At 43.6% G+C, this 17,969-nt stretch overlaps 1 protein-coding gene across 2 annotated transcripts in view; it reads right to left on the bottom strand.

Annotated features, from left to right (window-relative positions):
* The window catches only part of LOC138949488 (large neutral amino acids transporter small subunit 2-like), a 96,313-nt gene that overhangs the window by 17,771 nt on the left and 60,573 nt on the right, over window positions 1-17,969 (bottom strand). The window contains exon 1 of one of the 2 annotated variants that reach the window (XM_070321322.1): window positions 1,465-3,666. The exons of the other annotated variant lie outside the window; for it this stretch is intronic. Within the exon in view, the coding sequence (XP_070177423.1) occupies window positions 1,465-2,062 (598 nt within the window). The 5' untranslated portion in view covers window positions 2,063-3,666. Of the gene's footprint in view, window positions 1-1,464; window positions 3,667-17,969 lie in introns of those variants that run through there. 2 annotated transcript variants of the gene reach the window in all.

Genomic DNA, 17,969 nt, shown 5'->3' with positions numbered 1-17,969 from the left:
CCCCTAATATGGCACAGCGTTATACTTCTCTCTCGTAGCTGGCCCCTAATATGGCACAGCGTTATACTTCTCTCTCGTAGCTGGCCCCTAATATGGCACATTTGTTATCTCTCGGCAGTGCAGGCCACACAGTTCGCAACAAAAAGTTTGTATAAAATAAAACAATAAAAGTCCACAGATAAAACTCGAAATGTGTGTGGTCTCATATAATATGGTATATTTTGTCTTTGGACAACAAGATAATGACGACGGATGTGGCATGCTCAGTTCTAACTGCCTACTTCAAGTTTGAAGTCGGACATTTTTTATGCGGACACACATAAAACATTCATCGAGGCACACACCCTTCATGAATCGACCATTGTGTTTGTCTATTTCAACTCAGTTACAAAACACTTCGAAATTTAAAAACTAACATGTTTGAAATACAAACTGAACAAAATTTAAATGCATAGTCTTCATTCAACCACCCATTGTCCTGACTATAATTTAATATAAGCGTGAATGTTCACCCATTGTTTTGTCCCTAGCGTAACGCTCGCTCTTATAGTTCAACTGTTTCTCTTCTTCACATCCCGCATCTCCCCCCCCCCCCCATCCCCCCGGTGATGATTAAACGCGAAGTACGGATCATGAAGCACATGTTTACAGAATAGGCGACAGTACGAGATAAATACGTCCAAAGTTCAGTTTTCCATTGCCTTATTACAACAGTCTCTGTATGGGGTAAAGTTGTAAACACGGACTTGTCGTTTTGCATGGGTTGAACGAGCAAACTGGCCTAGGGCTAAGTCTATCAGGAGGAACACCCCTCCCCCCTTCCACAGAAATAAATTAGCTAATCGGGTGTTGTTGACTCAAACAGAGAGAGAGAGACAGAGAAACAGAGACAGAGAGACAGACAGATGGCCTTAACAGAGCATAGTTAACCAGTGCCCCATTACTTTTCTTCGGCAAAGCTCGGTGACCTTGTGAGGCAGTAGCTACCACCCCCCCCCCCCCCCGGCCCCCCCCCCCCCCCACCTTCGCTAACCAAGTAAGACAATTATCATCAAGCCACTCGCACACGCAGCTGGTAGTCACACAGCTCTATTTCCAGACAAACCAGCACGAACAACCGTCACTAACCCGACTTTCACGTTCTCTTTTCTTGGCAAAGCACGGTGACCTTGTGGGGAAAGCGCATAGCAGTAGCCTCACCTTGCACTAAAGCCTTTATTAATTGGGCGAAGTCGACCTCGCGGTGTACGCTTTGCGAAGCTGACCGCATGGAGATTTAGCACTGAGTTTTCGGTAAAACAAAAGACTTGGCAAAGACCTCGTTAAGTCGACTTTGGGCTCACTTGAGGACCGCCTTAACCAAAAGAAGACAAGCCACGCACAGTGATAGCAACAAAGGCAACTTTCTCACCAGAGGAATCACCCTTCGCAAGACAAGAAAGGTATTACGTTCAATCCACTCACAGATGCAAATGGCGGCCAGCAAGGTCACGGCCGTGCCGGGCTGCTCACATCCGGGGAAGAGGGGCTCGATGACGTAGTAGGCGAAGGTCAAGGCCACGATGGCGGTGGTGCAGGGCCTGACGATGACACACTCCACCCACAGCCGGATGAAGGCCACGAAGGGCCCGAAGGCCTCCAGCATGTAGGCGTAGTCCGCTCCGGAGCGTACGATGGCGGTGCCCAGCTCGGCGTAGCAGTACGCGCCGATCATGGAGTACAGTCCGCACAGAACCCAGATGACGAGAGCCAGTCCCACGCTGCCCGTCCCCACCAGCACGCCCCGGGGACTGACGAAGATCCCCGAGCCGATGATGCTGCCCACGATGACGGTGACGCCGTTGGTGAGCGAGATCTTGGCCTGGAGACCCACCCCGCCCGCCTCGTTGGTCGTGGAGGAGGAGGAGGAGGTGAGCGGGCTGGTGGCGCAGGCCGCGTTGTCGATCTGGATGCGGTTAGGGTCGTTCCATATGGCGGGGTCTTCGTCGTCTGGTGTCTCTGTGGGTTTGGATGACGTGGGGACCTTGCCGTACGTGGCTGCTGAGCCTTTCTGGGGCGGCATTTTGTTGTCGGTTCTGTTTGTCTTTCTTACTTTTCCTCTTGCCTTACTCGCCTTTCCTTGTCTATCCTTCCTCTCAACTCCTTCCCTTCTCTCTTCCTCTTCCTCCCTTTGCTTGTCCTCTTTCTGTCCTTCCCCTCAATTCCTTTCTGTCCTTCCCCTCAATTCCTTTCTTTCCTTCCCCTCAATTCCTTTCTGTCCTTCCCCTCAATTCCTTTCTGTCCTTCCCCTCAATTCCTTTCTGTCCTTCCCCCTATGTTGCTCCCCTCTTGTGTCTTTCTCTCCTTCCTTCTATGTCATCTAAATCTGCGTGGATTATCAGCAAGGCAAATACCGGAAGTCCCCGATGATTTCTTCGTAAGTGGGTTCAGGTTCTACAGACTGTACTGACAAATATCAAGTTGTGGTCACTGCTGACGCCATGACTGACCACATCGTAGGGCATGTCCAGCGATGTTTCTCGATGTCTTCGGACAGCTGTGTAATGACTCTCTTTTCACCAACCTGATTTTTCTTGCCTTCACTGGTTACTAATTGTGTAGTCTTTCACTTCAATCCCGTTCAATCAGCAGCATCCGAGTTACGTCTGTGGTTTTCCTTTCAGGCACGATTAAAAGTTGTGAAATCCGGCCAGAAAAACAGCCACAAACCTAGTATCCAATGTTTGTTCTTGCAGTCAGAACCAGTACCTTATTGCAGTCAGAATCAATGCCTTCTTGCAGTTAGAACCAATACCTTCTCTCAGTCAGAACCAATACCTTATTGCAGTCAGTACCAATACCTTCTTGCAGTCAGAACAAATGGCTTCTTGCAGTCAGAACCAATGCCTTCTTGCGGTCAGTACTAATACCTTCTCGCAGTCAGAACCAGTACATTTCTCTCTGAAACGTCCGAATGGATAACCGTACACCACAGTCAGCCAGCCTTGCAACACAACTCCTCGTGCACAATGTTGAGATTCAAGACATGACCGCAACGCGAACTCTGCCTCAGCATACGGCGGCGTTTCCACTGATAAAAGCTAACACACAACACGCACAAAACCGTGTGTTTCCGTTCTCAAATTGGAACAGGCACGCCCGGCCAGATCTCAACGGAACAAAACAAGGCAAGCATTGAGGTCAATTAGTTTAGACACAGCTGTAGCTGTTGATGTTGATGTAAATGTTGATGTTGTAGTTGGTATTGATGTTGATGTAGGTGTCGCTGTTGCTGGCGATGACAGACCCTGTGTACTACCACAACCACAAAGTGGAACTCAGCCGCCAATCATCACCGGCCAGCTCAACTGTCCTGCCTGCCAACCTGTTGTTCCAGAGTCGTGTCCATATGTCAACCAGACATAACCGGCAGTTCTGCTCTCACTGACACTCGTAGTCGTACAAATCACCGTTAAGTTCAACAGCAGAAGCGCAGAGTGAAAGGAAATTCTACTTTAAATAAATCCACTTGAGAAAAACAAAAAAATCCACCCAGAAAGAATGACACAGCAGTCGTCGATCCACCCGTCCAAGTACCCGCGAACTGGGGGAACAGCTACCCCGCTATCCGTTCACAAAACCTTCGTGATAGTGTACAAAACCTTGGTGATAGTGTACATCCGGTGAGTGATAGAGAAGACCGCTCAATGCACAGCGGTATTTAGTGGTTATTGTGAGCACACAGATAAAGACCCGTCACAAGTACACAAGTGCATTAAACTACAAGTAGCTTACCACCATTACATCCAGTTGACGCGCGGTGATACAACCGCTCATTGGGATTTCCCCAAAAGCCGATGTCTCTAAAAAAAAGAAAAGAATGAGTAATAATGGGAAATTGCCCATCAGAGGTACTCGATATTTATGCAACCATTGAATAATTCGATTTTCAATGCATCCCTCAAACGGGCGTCGACCGAGCCAATGAAGTGGGATGCTAACTTGTAGATGATATACTTGTGGAGCAGTTTACAGCTGTGTTGATGTCAGACGAACCCATCACGTTGCAGACGATCAGAGCGTGTGACGTCACGTGAGAAGATGCACGTGGCGAGGGTCACGGTCACCAGATGAACTCGACAGATACAGTCCAACCTGCCTGTAACGACCCCTCAAGGGACCGACCGCTACGTTAATTTAGGCTTTATGCTTGAGTTCGGATCCTCAATGTTAAATAGTGTATATATATATGTCACGATATAAAATTGAATAGAGTTTTGTTTAAAGCAAGGGACCGCTACACAGTGGTCGTTCTAGACAGGGGGTCGTTATGGAAAGGGGAGTTATAGTATTAGTGGAAATAATCAAGTCAGGGTACTTTCTGTGGGTGGTTGTAATGGGCGGTCGTTATGGAAAGGGGAGTTATAGTACATAGTGGAAATAATCAAGTCAGGGTTTCTGTGGGTGGTTGTAATGGGCGGTCGTTATGGAAAGGGGAGTTATAATACATAGTGGAAATAATCAAGTCAGGGTTTCTGTGGGTGGTTGTAATGGGCGGTCGTTATGGAAAGGGGAGTTATAGTACATAGTGGAAATAATCAAGTCAGGGTTTCTTTGGGTGGTTGTAATGGGCGGTCGTTATCAAGAAGTGGTCGCCAGAGCAGGTGGTCGCTATTAAGAGGTGGTCGCCATGGCAGGTTCAACTGTACTGTGTAACACTGCAGGGCAGATTTGCACCGGGACACTCCCTGACTTTGTAGCCAGTTTGAAATCACACCCTCCCAGGCGCAATAGCCTCGCGGTAAGGACGTCGGCCTTCCTGCAAGTTCAGGGTTCGAACACAGCAACCCCCCCCCCCCCCCCCCCAAAAAAAAAAAAAAAAAACACACAAAAAAACCAAACCGGAATATGACTGCTTAAATGGGGAAAATGGCCATGCAGGTTAAAACCAACTTGTACAGTAAAACAACTAAACTGTGACGAGTGCAATTGAGAATTGAAGCACACGTACGTAGAAGAAATCGTACGAGGTCTATGTGACTTCAACGTACATTACACATTAAAATTCGTATTGATTAAGACTTACACGATACGACTGAGCGTGTGTAGATAAACAAATGCATGTACCAGTTCCGCTTCGTTGCGCTTGTCCAAAATAGACAGCAGGAGTGTCACCGTGGTTGAAGTTAACATTTGAAACAATTCAAGCAAGTAACATTATCCGGGTCTCCCGTGGGGACGCCACGCTTCTTGGGTTTGGGTGCGGGTCTTTGTGTCAAATTGTATGGCAATCTACAGCCCCACCGTGACATTTCAACATTCTGGTCATACGGAGTAAACTCAATATGACAAATGATCGTCTTCCCAATGCGATTCAAGACCCACAAAACTCGTATGGAATCCTTGCGTTATCAGCCGCCATCACGTGTGTCATATTTCTCTAGCAAAGTGTGATGCGGCCAACACGAATCTAGGACAGATGACTGATAGTAACAGTGTGTGTGTGTGTGTGTGTGTGTGTGTGTGTGTGTGTGTGTCTGCGTGCGCCTGCGTGTGTGTATGTGCGTGCGTGTTAGAGAGAGAGAGAGAGAGAGAGAGAGAGAGAGAGAGAGAGAGAGAGAGAGAGAGAGAGAGAGAGAGAGAGAGAGAGAGAGAGAGAGAGAGAGAGAGAGAGAGAGAGACTTGTCCGTTGTTTCGTCATATTTGTGTAATGACATTCGTTTGTAGTTCGATAAAGAATAACAAATTTGCAACATGAAATTGTTTCTTCCAGCCGGGACGTTGTCGCTGTCAACTAATTCAATAATAATTTTCAACAAAAAGTCAGGGCGACGCGACAGACACCCATTATCTGTGTGTGTTCTCTGGGAACGCGATCTTCTGTTCATTGTCCGTGTTGTCTGGAGACACAAATATTTTGTTTCATTTTGTTTGCCGGCATGTGACAGAACGAAGAGATGTAATATGCGCAGGTGTTATTCTTTCTAATATTTTTTTTAATGTTTTCCCCATTTTATTTAAAACGCAGATTAATTTGTCTGTGCGTGTTGGCAGTATACCAGTCTGGGCTGACCCGAAGATGTCTGTACGTACATCATCTCTGTCATGCACTGAATACAGCTTTGTTTAAACCAAACCCCGCGTTTCTAAACTGACAACTTAAGCAAGTCTGAAGAGCCCACTTCACCTTTTCACGGACCTCAAATCAAACATCCTGTCTTGGAGTGGCCGACACACACTATCAAGTCCAACTCAAACTGACCCTGACACCATTAACATTTCAATGATACCTTCAGTATAGCCTCTAACCACCCGCCCCCTAACCTTACACCCATCCCCCACCCCACGTTATAATCTATACCTCTTTATCCTTGTCGGAAGTACACTGCGCTCAGTTACATAGACTGTTATCGGGGGCGGATCACTTCATTTTGGTGGGTTTTTTTTTTTTTTTGGGGGGGGGGGTTCCAAATTTCCAAATACAAATCAAAACAAGGACAATTGATCGATCTGGTGCAACCTGAGCCCACAAATTACCCAACTACTTTCCAGAATCGTCACTTAGAAGACAAAGGCCGGCTCCTAGGGAGGTCCGGGGGCTTGCCCCCCCCCCCCCTCCCCATCGGGAAAATGTTGATACAAATCAAGGAAAATGGAGGAATCTGGTGCAATCTGAGCCACAACATTTTTTATATTTAGTCAAGTTTTGACTAAATATTTTAACATCGAGGGGGAATCGAAACGAGGGTCGTGGTGTATGTGTGTGCGTGTGTGCGTGTGTGTGTGCGTGCGTGCGTGCGTGTAGAGCGATTCAGACCAAACTACTGGACCGATCTTTATGAAATTTGACATGAGAGTTCCTGGGTATGATATCCCCGAACGTTTTTTTTTATTTTTTTGATAAATGTCTTTGATGACGTCATATCCGGCTTTTCGTGAAAGTTGAGGCGGCACTGTCACGCCCTCATTTTTCAACCAAATTGGTTGAAATTTTGGTCAAGTAATCTTCGACGAAGCCCGGACTTCGGTATTGCATTTCAGCTTGGTGGCTTAAAAATTAATTAATGACATTGGTCATTAAAAATCTGAAAATTGTAAAATAAAATAAAAAATTATAAAACGATCCAAATTTACGTTTATCTTATTCTCCATCATTTGCTGATTCCAAAAACATATAAATATGTTATATTCGGATTAAAAACAAGCTCTGAAAATTAAAGATATAAAAATTATTATCAAAATTAAATTGTCCAAATCAATTTAAAAACACTTTCATCTTATTCCTTGTCGGTTCCTGATTCCAAAAACATATAGATATAATATGTTTGGATTAAAAACACGCTCAGAAAGTTAAAACAAAGAGAGGTACAAAAAAGCGTGCTATCCTTCATAGCGCAACTACTACCCCGCTCTTCTTGTCAATTTCACTGCCTTTGCCATGAGCGGTGGATTGACGATGCTACGAGTATACGGTCTTGCTGAAAAATGGCATTGCGTTCAGTTTCATTCTGTGAGTTCGACAGCTACTTGACTAAATATTGTATTTTCGCCTAACGCGACTTGTCTTTATTCTCAATTTAAGTTATTTATATTTTTGTAGCGTTGGGGGTGGGGGGGGGGGTGGGGTGTCAGGAAACCCCGGAAACCCCCCCTGGATCCGCCCCTGGTTATAGATGAACACTGAAATTATACCAACGGCAGGTTCATAGGCTTGCCGATGTTGCCATATCAGTGTGTCCATGGTTTGTCCTGAGACCAGTTTTCTCATTGATCTTGCATGCACTTTACACTGACTATTTCCCGCTCCCTTCCCAAGTTCTCATGGGGGATAATTCGTTAAGAAAAAAAGGGTATTTTAACTTAGAAATTTACTTCATCGCATACTTCATTACTAACCCTTCCGCCATTCAAGGGACGTAACTACTCGGTGCACGTTTTCGAAGTAATCGTATTATGGAAATAATCGTATTTTGTGGGAAAAACTATCGAATTTATCCGCGAATGTCCTTCACTTGCAACAAACTGACATGCTTTTCTTCCTCAAATAGGTGTACTGCTTTTGGGAGATAGTCCGTGTGGAGTTAATGAGAGATCAACAAGGCGAGGGAACTAGTCTTGACGAGAACACTGATATCGTTACACCGGCTCGGAGATCCAGTGAATTTAATATGACAATGCAAAGACATCGCTAACAGCTTGACACTTCTTTGAAATTCATCAGCCCACCTATGTGTGTGTGTGTGGTGTGGTGTGGTGTGGTGTGTTGTGTTGTGTTGTAGTGTGAGAGTCACGTGTGTGTGTGTGTTAGTGTGTGTGTGTGGTGTGGTGTGGTGTGTGTGCATCCGTCCGTAATTTTGATTTTCGCACTTAGTCATTCGACCAGTCGACCGCAGTTACCATGATTATTAAAAGTCGGCGTAAGACGTATTTTGTAATCAGACCATCCAAGACCCGTCCCCTTTATCAAAGGGAGCGAATCCTTTTTCGCGTTCACTCCTCCTATGTTGACTCGAGGTCGCGGTTATCTGCTCTTACTCTTAGTGCACCAGTAGCGGTTTAGTCAAGCGTTTTTTCACTTTATTTATAAACTTTTCGTTTCAATGATTGACACAAATCAATTTTGAGAGGTGGCCACTATTATGTGTATTGTGAAATGCCAACAAACACGGGTGGGAAAAGGACACAGAAAATATCACAGAAGATACTGGCTACAAAACACAAAAAACACAGAAAAAACAAAGCCGCAAACGATAAAACCAAAACACATAAGTGATTTCAAACACGTTCTCACAACGCACTATAACAGCTTCTTCAAAGCAGTTCAAACCGCAAACAGTTCAAACCGCAATCAATGACACCCATTGAGCAATCCAAGAAGAGCGCCATGAACAGGGGGTGAAGAGAGGCCCGAAATAACCATCTTAGCACCATGTTTGCTTCCGTTTGGCTGTGACCACGCATCGGGATCACCAAGACCAACAACGCCAAGGAAACCTGTTTGTTTCCGATCAAGGATTCCCGTCTCCAAGACTGATGGCACGAGATTTTCTGCGAGACCACAGGCGTTCGGAGCAGATCGGTGTACAACACTGAAATCTGTATATCTTTTGTTCACAACTTGTTTGGTTGAAGCATGACAGTTGGGTAACAAGTTTCGAAAACATAAGGTCGGCCTTTAGAGTCAAAAGACAAAGATTTCTTCTCGCAAACAGAAGTTCAACACTCTAAAACTGCAAGTATGTATAATGTTCAAACCCATTTTTGTCACAACTGCCGACTCCAAAGGAAGGCAACCTGGGTTGACAGGAAACACGCTTAAAACTACAGTAGTCTCTGCGATGTGAGCTAGGCCCCTCTCGTGGGAGGACATCTCCCATGAAAGGACACCTTCTTAAGCCCCTTTGTCTATTATTTTGACCAATATATAGCGTCTCGTCGTGACAGGCCACCTGTAATGTAGGGACACTTTGGACTGGTTCTAAAGATGTCCTTTGGTCGCAGGTACCACTGTACCCACTAGAGAGGTAACGGGATCCCATGTAACTTTCTCTGTTAACCACCCCCCCCCCCCCCCCAACAACAAAAAAAAAGAAAAAAAAAAGAAAGAATTAATCTCACCAAACATCATCAACATCGTAAATCTAGACACAGAGGTAGCTCTGTTCTCTTCAAAAATTATACATTCGAGAAGACAGACAAAAGACAAATTACGCTACGAACTCCGGCTGACTTGGAGTTGAGGACGCCGTTGGACGATTAAGTTCTCTGTTATCCTTCCTATGAACTTTTTGGTTTAAACAATGTTTTATTAAATCTAACATGATACAATAATACAACGATAAACAATAGGGACACGAACTCAAGCGAACGCTTATATTACGCGCCCTACGTAGTAGTAAAATAATACAAATATGATGTCAGACAAGCATTACTTTTAAATTGTGGAACTATCTAGATGAAAAGCATAGTTAAAGCAAATCAGAAAGAATAAGAAAAAGCTAGCAGGAGGAAGAGGGGGGAGGGTGGAGGTGGGAGGAAAGAACGGTAGGTACATATAAAAAATGAAGGTGGTTATCGCATACAAAAAAGAATATACATAGTACATGTATACATTACAAACCATAATCCTGTGGCAAATAAGCAATAGCTCGCTAAATATATATTTGAAAAATGCATATAAAATAAGGGTTATTGGCATGAAAATGGGTACTGAGTCAAATCAACAAAAACGACCAGATTCATGGATAAACGATTGGACACTTTCAAAAATAAGCTTGTTGGTGCAAAGAGAAAGGTTTTCGCTACCATTTAACAATATTTCAACATGTCTGTAATTTACAGGAAGTGCATTTATCGTAGACAGGCGAGCATCTACGTACAAAGAACAATGTGTCAAATAATGGTCAGCTGTTTCGTTCAGGTAGCCGCAAGCGCACTGTGGGTTTCCCTTAAGTGGCGTTTACACAGGTCAATCCTGAACTTTTTCAATAGTGGTTGATCGTCACAGAGAACTCCTTTCCACGTTCCAGGTGCCAGTGGTCCAGAGTCGGGGGTGGTTACTAGAGCCCGCTCCGTGACTAGGCATCGTCATGTTTTGTTTCAATTCAGTCGCGTGCCTCGCCCTAACTAAATCATTGATCATCCCTCTCTCAACTGGAACTTCACTCTGTATCTCTCTCTCTCTCATTTTGTCTCTGTCTCTCTCATTTTGTCGCTGTCTCTCTCTCTTTGTCTCTGTATCTCCGTTTGTATCTCTCTTCGTGTCTCTCTTTGTATATATATATCTCTCTCTACTTCTCTCCGTTCCAGTCATTTGAGATTTCTAATTTTCCCCCAGGAGACCTGAAAATGGTGTTTACTCGTTTGTTTTCAGAAAACCACTGACTGATATGACCAGTTAACATAAACAGAAAATCGTGGTCTTCGTTCAAATCTGGAACGGAGAATACTAAAGCAAATAACTTCTTTTGTACTGACATTTTGTGAAGACTATCCGATATAGAAGCCCGTATCTTCTGGGACGAAATTTACCGAAACTCTCTCTCTCTTTCTCTCAAAATGCAAATCTTCACAATAAAATAAATCAAATATCTCCAATCCAAACAACAAACTAACACAAATCAAAAACAAAGCCCAACATTCAAACCCACATTATCAAAATGAAGTGGCAGCTTGCTTTCCAGGCAAACGGTATCAGTGTCACCTTCACAATCGCAGCCTCCTCACCCAATATTGATCGTAACCCAAAGGAGCTTGCATCTCTCTGGGTTGACCGAGACTTCTACATCCGATTTCCCGACATGCATCAGGCTAAGTGTCATGGTAGGGGTTCTCGTCGTGCAAATTGCCATCGCAATACACAAGATGCCTTCTTGAGAAGTTGTGCTGTTTCCTGCTCACGGTTCTGGAGCCAAGAAAGGGGACGGAGTGTGTGAACGTTTCAAGATCCCGTGTCAAGGAAGTCTAAGAAGCCTCTTCTGAAGTACACGCTTTTTCGTAAGACTTTATCGTTGTAGTTTCAAAGATTTAAACAGTATATGGATATTCACTTGCATGCAATGATCTAATATTAAAAACATTTAACATCAGCTTTTGACCAACATTACTGAAAGTTTAAATGTTAACTTGTGCTACACATCACACGTGACAGGAAAAGACTGACATAATGACTCTTAAACCGACTAAAGTCCGCGCCAGAGCTAAAAACTAAATTTAATCTCGTTCCGATAACTGCCTGATTGGAGATAAGATCCATCACAAAACACTTCAATCAATAATTAATCTGATCATGCGCAGTGCACAAACAGAAACTCTCGCATTTTTCAAGGTCACTTCGCGACTCCCGAATGTCAAGGTCACGACAACAGCAAGATGACATACGTGTCGCGAAAGGAGGACAGGAGCACGGACACTTATCATGGTGGCAGTGTTGAAGCGAAAGAAAAGAAAAGCCTCGCCCACTTAAATTAATTAACACACAGACATATTCTTCCCCTCTCACTTTCATTATTCTACAACACCCTGCCACCTCCCTCTTACCCCCTGTGAAAAAAGCGGGGGGGGGGGGGGGGGGGTTGTGATGCTAGGACACCGGCCCTAGCCGAGCAAAGACAGTCAAGCAGCTCATGCATTATCCAAGCGTGTGACAGTCATAAAATATACACCATCCCGGCTGGAAAAGCGGCAAAAAGGACTCTCTCTCTCTCTCCACTCTCTCTCTGTCTCTGTCTCTTCTCTCTCTGTCTCTTCTCTCCTCTCTCTCCCTCTTCCCTCTCTCTGTCTCTGTCTCTCTCTCTATTCACTAAGACCCGAGAAGTTGACAAAATCCTGAAATCAATATCCCCCAAATCGATGACGCGGAGAGTCCCCCGATGACTGGGAGGGAGACTGGGTTGAACGGGACGAGAGACAGAGGGGAGAAGTTCCAATCTGTCAGCGACTGATTCAGTTCTCTGGTTCTCTGCCCCTCTCCACAGGGAAACCTGCCTGTTAAGACACACCGATACAAGGCCACCCTCCACCTTTTTTGGGTGCTTTTTTTTTTAGATGTTCTTGTCATCCATCCCCTCTATTAATTGACCTCCGTTTTCAAACTTCAATTTCTCAGATTTATGAAACCCCCTTTTCAAGACCTTGTTTTTGTCAGATGTTCTGGTCACAACTGTCGATAATAGTGTGTGTGGTGGGGAAGGCTAACTTCCACGGTACACACAACGAAATGCAAAACTAAAATCCGAACATGAGGCTAAGTGAGCGGCAACCCTAAGGCGAAAAAACCCACAACATCCATATCGCTAAAACAACGAAACGCAATCTTCTCCATCACGCCAGGACACGGTCTCCAAAGCCCTCACCACCAAACCAAACAATCGACGCCACACGTCACAAAGAATCACCGAGGCTGCCCGGGACTCCGAGCTGAGAGCAATATTCCTGCAAAACCCTGGAGACACGATGCAGAGTCTGAAGGAGTTCCTCGTGATGAATGATTATGTCCAACACGCTGTACTGCAATCCCCGGAGAACGTATCGTCCGACCTGGTTCGGTACCATCCACATAGACAAAGACTATGTACAGGGCACGACAAAGTTGCCATCCAAACGAAAAGCCCCCCCGCAGTGTCTGATTGGTTAAAACTGAGATGTGTTGTCATTTCAACAAATCAGAACCCGCGGTTTGTTCTCTCCCGTTGATTTGCACATGAGCCCAGGTCTATATCTCAGTGTTACCATCTGACGTGGTCCGGACACTTCGGTGTCCGGTGATGTATGCCGTTTTTGTTTCCCATCCAAGACCGACCCCGCGGAGTAGATTTAGGCTAGTTTTGAATGACTCCCAGTTTGTTGAAGAAGAAGAAGAAGAAGAAGAAGAAGAAGAAGAAGAAGAAGAAGAAGAAGAAGAAGAAGAAGAAGAAGAAGAAGAAGAAGAAGAAGAAGAAGAAGGAGACTCAAGACTCAAGACTCAAAATGTTACTGTCCTTATAAAAAGAAGTAAAATTGCCATGCAGTGTCAGAAGAATGAGAAGAAGAAGAAGTAGGCTTTTCTTTCTAAGGTAAGGTGGGTTTCTTTTTCGATCTGTAATTTGTAAGTAAAGTCTTGTTAATGTTTATCGATGTGTAATTTGTAAGTAAAGTCTTGTTAATGTTTATCCATTCTCGTTTGTTATTTTTCATTCTTCGTTTGTTTTGTGTTGTTGTCTGTGTCACACCCCGTTCGCCACGCACATCAATTCTCCTTCGTGATCGTGACACAGACAGACACACAAAAATATAGTAAAAAAACGTTTGAGACAATGCAAGTTTTAATGTCAGTATTACAGCTGTCAGCAGGCCCCCCACACGACCCTGAACGGTAGCTGGCCCCACGACCCAACCTTGCGTTCTTTAGCACACTCAACACGTGTCATACTTTGATCATTAAATGTGCCTGCGCCAAAGGTGACGCTTTCCTGTCCGTGTCACACATGTATGACATTAACAGCATTTATCATGTTTGTAATCGTTCTCTATGTTGTTTTGTGAGAACAAAATGTGTATACAGCCAAAAACTGAAGAAAACGTGCTTAAAGTTAAACCAACGGCAGATATTCTTTATTTCTGGTCAAGCTGCTTTCTTGGTGATATTCTCAACGTTTAAGAAATAAAGAGAAGTATAAGCGCTCTGAATGCATGCGACGTGTGCAAAAGAGTAAGTGAGAGATAATTAATTATGTCGTGTACATCTAGAGCGCTTATTTCCCTTTGTTTCTCGGATATTACAATCACGCTCTGTCTGCTTTGATTCTGGGATCTTACAATCACGCTCTGTCCGCTTTGTTTCTCGGATCTTACAATCACGCTCTGTCTGCTTTGATTCTGGGATCTTACAATCACGCTCTGTCTGCTTTGTTTCTCGGATCTTACAATCACACTCTGTCTGCTTTGTTTCTCGGATCCTACAATCACGCTCTGTCTGATTTGTTTCTCGGATCTTACAATCACGCTCTGTCTGCTTTGTTTCTCGGATCTTACAATCACGCTCTGTCTGCTTTGTTTCTCGGATCTTACAATCACACTCTGTCTGCTTTGTTTCTCGGATCTTACAATCACACTCTGTCTGCTTTGTTTCTCGGATCTTACAATCACACTCTGTCTGCTTTGATTCTGGGATCTTACAATCACGCTCTGTCTGCTTTGTTTCTGGGATCTTACAATCACGCTCTGTCTGCTTTGTTTCTGGGATCTTACAATCACGCTCTGTCTGCTTTGTTTCTGGGATCTTACAATCACGCTCTGTCTGGTTTGTTTCTCGGATCTTACAATCACGCTCTGTCTGCTTTGTTTCTCGGATCTTACAATCACACTCTGTCTGCTTTGATTCTGGGATCTTACAATCACGCTCTGTCTGGTTTGTTTCTCGGATCTTACAATCACGCTCTGTCTGCTTTGTTTCTCGGATCTTACAACCACACTCTGTCTGGTTTGTTTCTCGGATCTTACAATCACACTCTGTCTGCTTTGATTCTCGGATCTTACAATCACGCTCTGTCTGCTTTGTTTCTCGGATCTTACAATCACGCTCTGTCTGCTTTGTTTCTCGGATCTTACAATCACGCTCTGTCTGCTTTGTTTCTCGGATCTTACAATCACACTCTGTCTGCTTTGTTTCTCGGATCTTACAATCACGCTCTGTCTGCTTTGTTTCTCGGATCTTACAATCACACTCTGTCTGCTTTGTTTCTCGGATCTTACAATCACGCTCTGTCTGCTTTGTTTCTCGGATCTTACAATCACGCTCTGTCTGCTTTGTTTCTCGGATCTTACAATCACGCTCTGTCTGCTTTGTTTCTCGGATCTTACAATCACGCTCTGTCTGCTTTGTTTCTCGGATCTTACAATCACGCTCTGTCTGCTTTGTTTCTCGGATCTTACAATCACGCTCTGTCTGCTTTGTTTCTCGGATCTTACAATCACGCTCTGTCCGCTTTGTTTCTCGGATATTACAATCACGCTCTGTCTGCTTTGATTCTCGGTGATTCTAAACTTTTGTTTGAAGCTTGTAAATCAAATGGACTTGAACAAAACAACAAGTGTAACTAGGCTGGTTGTTGTTTTCACTGAACGACAATGTCAATCTCATCAACACGTAAAACATGAATAAAACATTGTTTAAACAAACAAGTGAAACTTGACGTGTATTGCATGCAGAGAGAAAGCCAGTATTCAGTATTTCATGTCCTTCCGTCAGGAATGTGTCACACACGCGACACACCTTGCGCTCAACAGTTGTGTGTGGATGTATAGCTCGTTTGAGACCCTCTGGTACCTGAATGATCCCCTTTATTTCAAACATTGAACATTCATTGCTGATTTCCTCCCAAACTCGATCCCGGCCAATCAGACCACTCACTATGTCTGTCATTGTGTGAGTGAAATACTTACCAGCTTGGTGCTATGTTCTGTGTTTGCAGAAGACATTGTAAAAACAGAACTAAAGTCAGTTTTCACATCCATTTTCGTCTAAATATTGTTTGAATAATAACACAGCTGTGGACATGACCTTTTTACATTTAGTCAAGTTTTGACTAAATGTTTTAACGTAGAGGGGGGAATCGAGACGAGGGTCGTGGTGTGTGTGTGTGTGTGTGTGTGTGTGTGTGTGTGTGTGTGTGTGTGTGTGTGTGTGTGTGTGTGTGTGTGTGTGTGTGTGTGTGTGTGTGTGTGTGTGTGTGTGTGTGTGTGTGTGTGTGCGTGTGTGTGTGTGTGTGTGCGTGTGTGTAGAGCGATTGAGAGTAAACTACTGGACCGATCTTTATGAAATTTGACATGCGAGTTCCTGGGTATGACATCCCCGGACGTTTTTTTCATTTTTTCGATAAATGTCTTTGATGACGTCATATCCGGCTTTTTGTAAAAGTTGAGGCGGCACTGTCACACCCTCGTTTTTCAATCAAATTGATTGAAATTTTGGCCAAGCAATCTTCGACGAAGGCCGGGGTTTGGTATTGCATTTCAGCTTGGTGGCTTAAAAATTAATTAATGACTTTGGTCATTAAAAATCTGAAAATTGTAATTAAAATTATTTTTTTATAAAACGATCCAAATTTACGTTCATCTTATTCTTGGTTTAAACAATGTTTTATTAAATCAAACATGATACAAAAATACAACGATAAACAATAGGGACACGAACTCAAGCAAACGCTTATATTACGCGCCATACGTAGTAGGCAAATAACGCAAATATGATGTCGGACAAGCTTTACTTATCAATTGTTGAACTATCTACAAGAAGAGCATAGTTAAAGTAAATCAGAAAGAATAAGAAAAAGCTAGCAGGAGGAAGAGGGGGGAGGGTGGAGGAGGGAGGAGAAAACGGTAGGTACATATAAAAGATGAAGTTGGCAGCGCATACAAATAAGAATATACATAGTACATTACAAACCATAGTCCTGTGGCAAGTAAGCAGTAGCTCGCTAAATATACATTTGAAAATGCATATAAAATAAGGTTTGATGGCATGAATATGGGTACTGAGTCAAATCAACAGAAACGACCAGATTCATGGATAAACGATTGGACACTTTCAAAAACAAGCTTGTTGGTGCAAAGAGAAAGGTTTTCGCTACCATTTAACAATATTTCAACATGTCTGTAATTAACAGGAAGTGCGTTTATTGTAGACAGGCGAGCATCTACGTACAAAGGACAATGTGTCAAATAATGGTCAGCTGTTTCGTTCGGGTAGCCGCAAGCGCACTGTGGGTTTCCCTGTAGGTGGCGTTTACACAGGTCAGAATTCAAATTACTCATGTTTAGGCGCATTCTGCAGTGGTGAATCTCTTCCAGTCTTTTACCACAGTAATAATAGGCAGGTACGTTATAATCAGGAGTAGATAAATAGCGTTTGAAATCGCTGATTGAGTTAGTTGTTTTGATGTTGTCTGGCAAGGTGTTCCACAGGACAGTAGTAGATGGTATAAAAGATCGACGGTATAATTCAGTTTTGCACATGGGGACTCTTCTTTCTAATGGTCTTCTATGATGGTAGGGGTTAACATCAGGGGTTCATCTTATTCTTCATCATTTTCTGATTCCAAAAACATATAAATATGTTATATTCGGATTAAAAACAAGGTCTGAAAATTAAACATATAAAGATTATTATCAAAATCAAATTTCCAAAATCGATTTAAAAACATTTTCATCTTATTCCTTGTCGGTTCCTGATGCCAAAAACATATAGATATGATATGTTTGGATTAAAAACACGCTCAGAAAGTTAAAACGAAGAGAGGTACAGAAAAGCGTGCTATCCTTCTCAGCGCAACTACTACCCCGCTCTTCTTGTCAATTTCACTGCCTTTGTCACGAGCGGTGGACTGTCGATGCTACGAGTATACGGTCTTGCTGAAAAATGGCATTGCGTTCAGTTTCATTCTGTGAGTTCGACAGCTTGACTAAATGTTATATTTTCGCCTTACGCGACTTGTTTTTTTTACAGGCACAAA

This window comes from Littorina saxatilis, linkage group LG15 (assembly GCF_037325665.1).
Source record: "Littorina saxatilis isolate snail1 linkage group LG15, US_GU_Lsax_2.0, whole genome shotgun sequence".
In the NCBI taxonomy this organism is placed as follows: Eukaryota; Metazoa; Mollusca; class Gastropoda; order Littorinimorpha; family Littorinidae; genus Littorina; species Littorina saxatilis.
The sequence above is the reverse complement of the archived record's forward strand: the minus strand, read 5'-3'. Positions and strand labels throughout refer to the sequence as shown.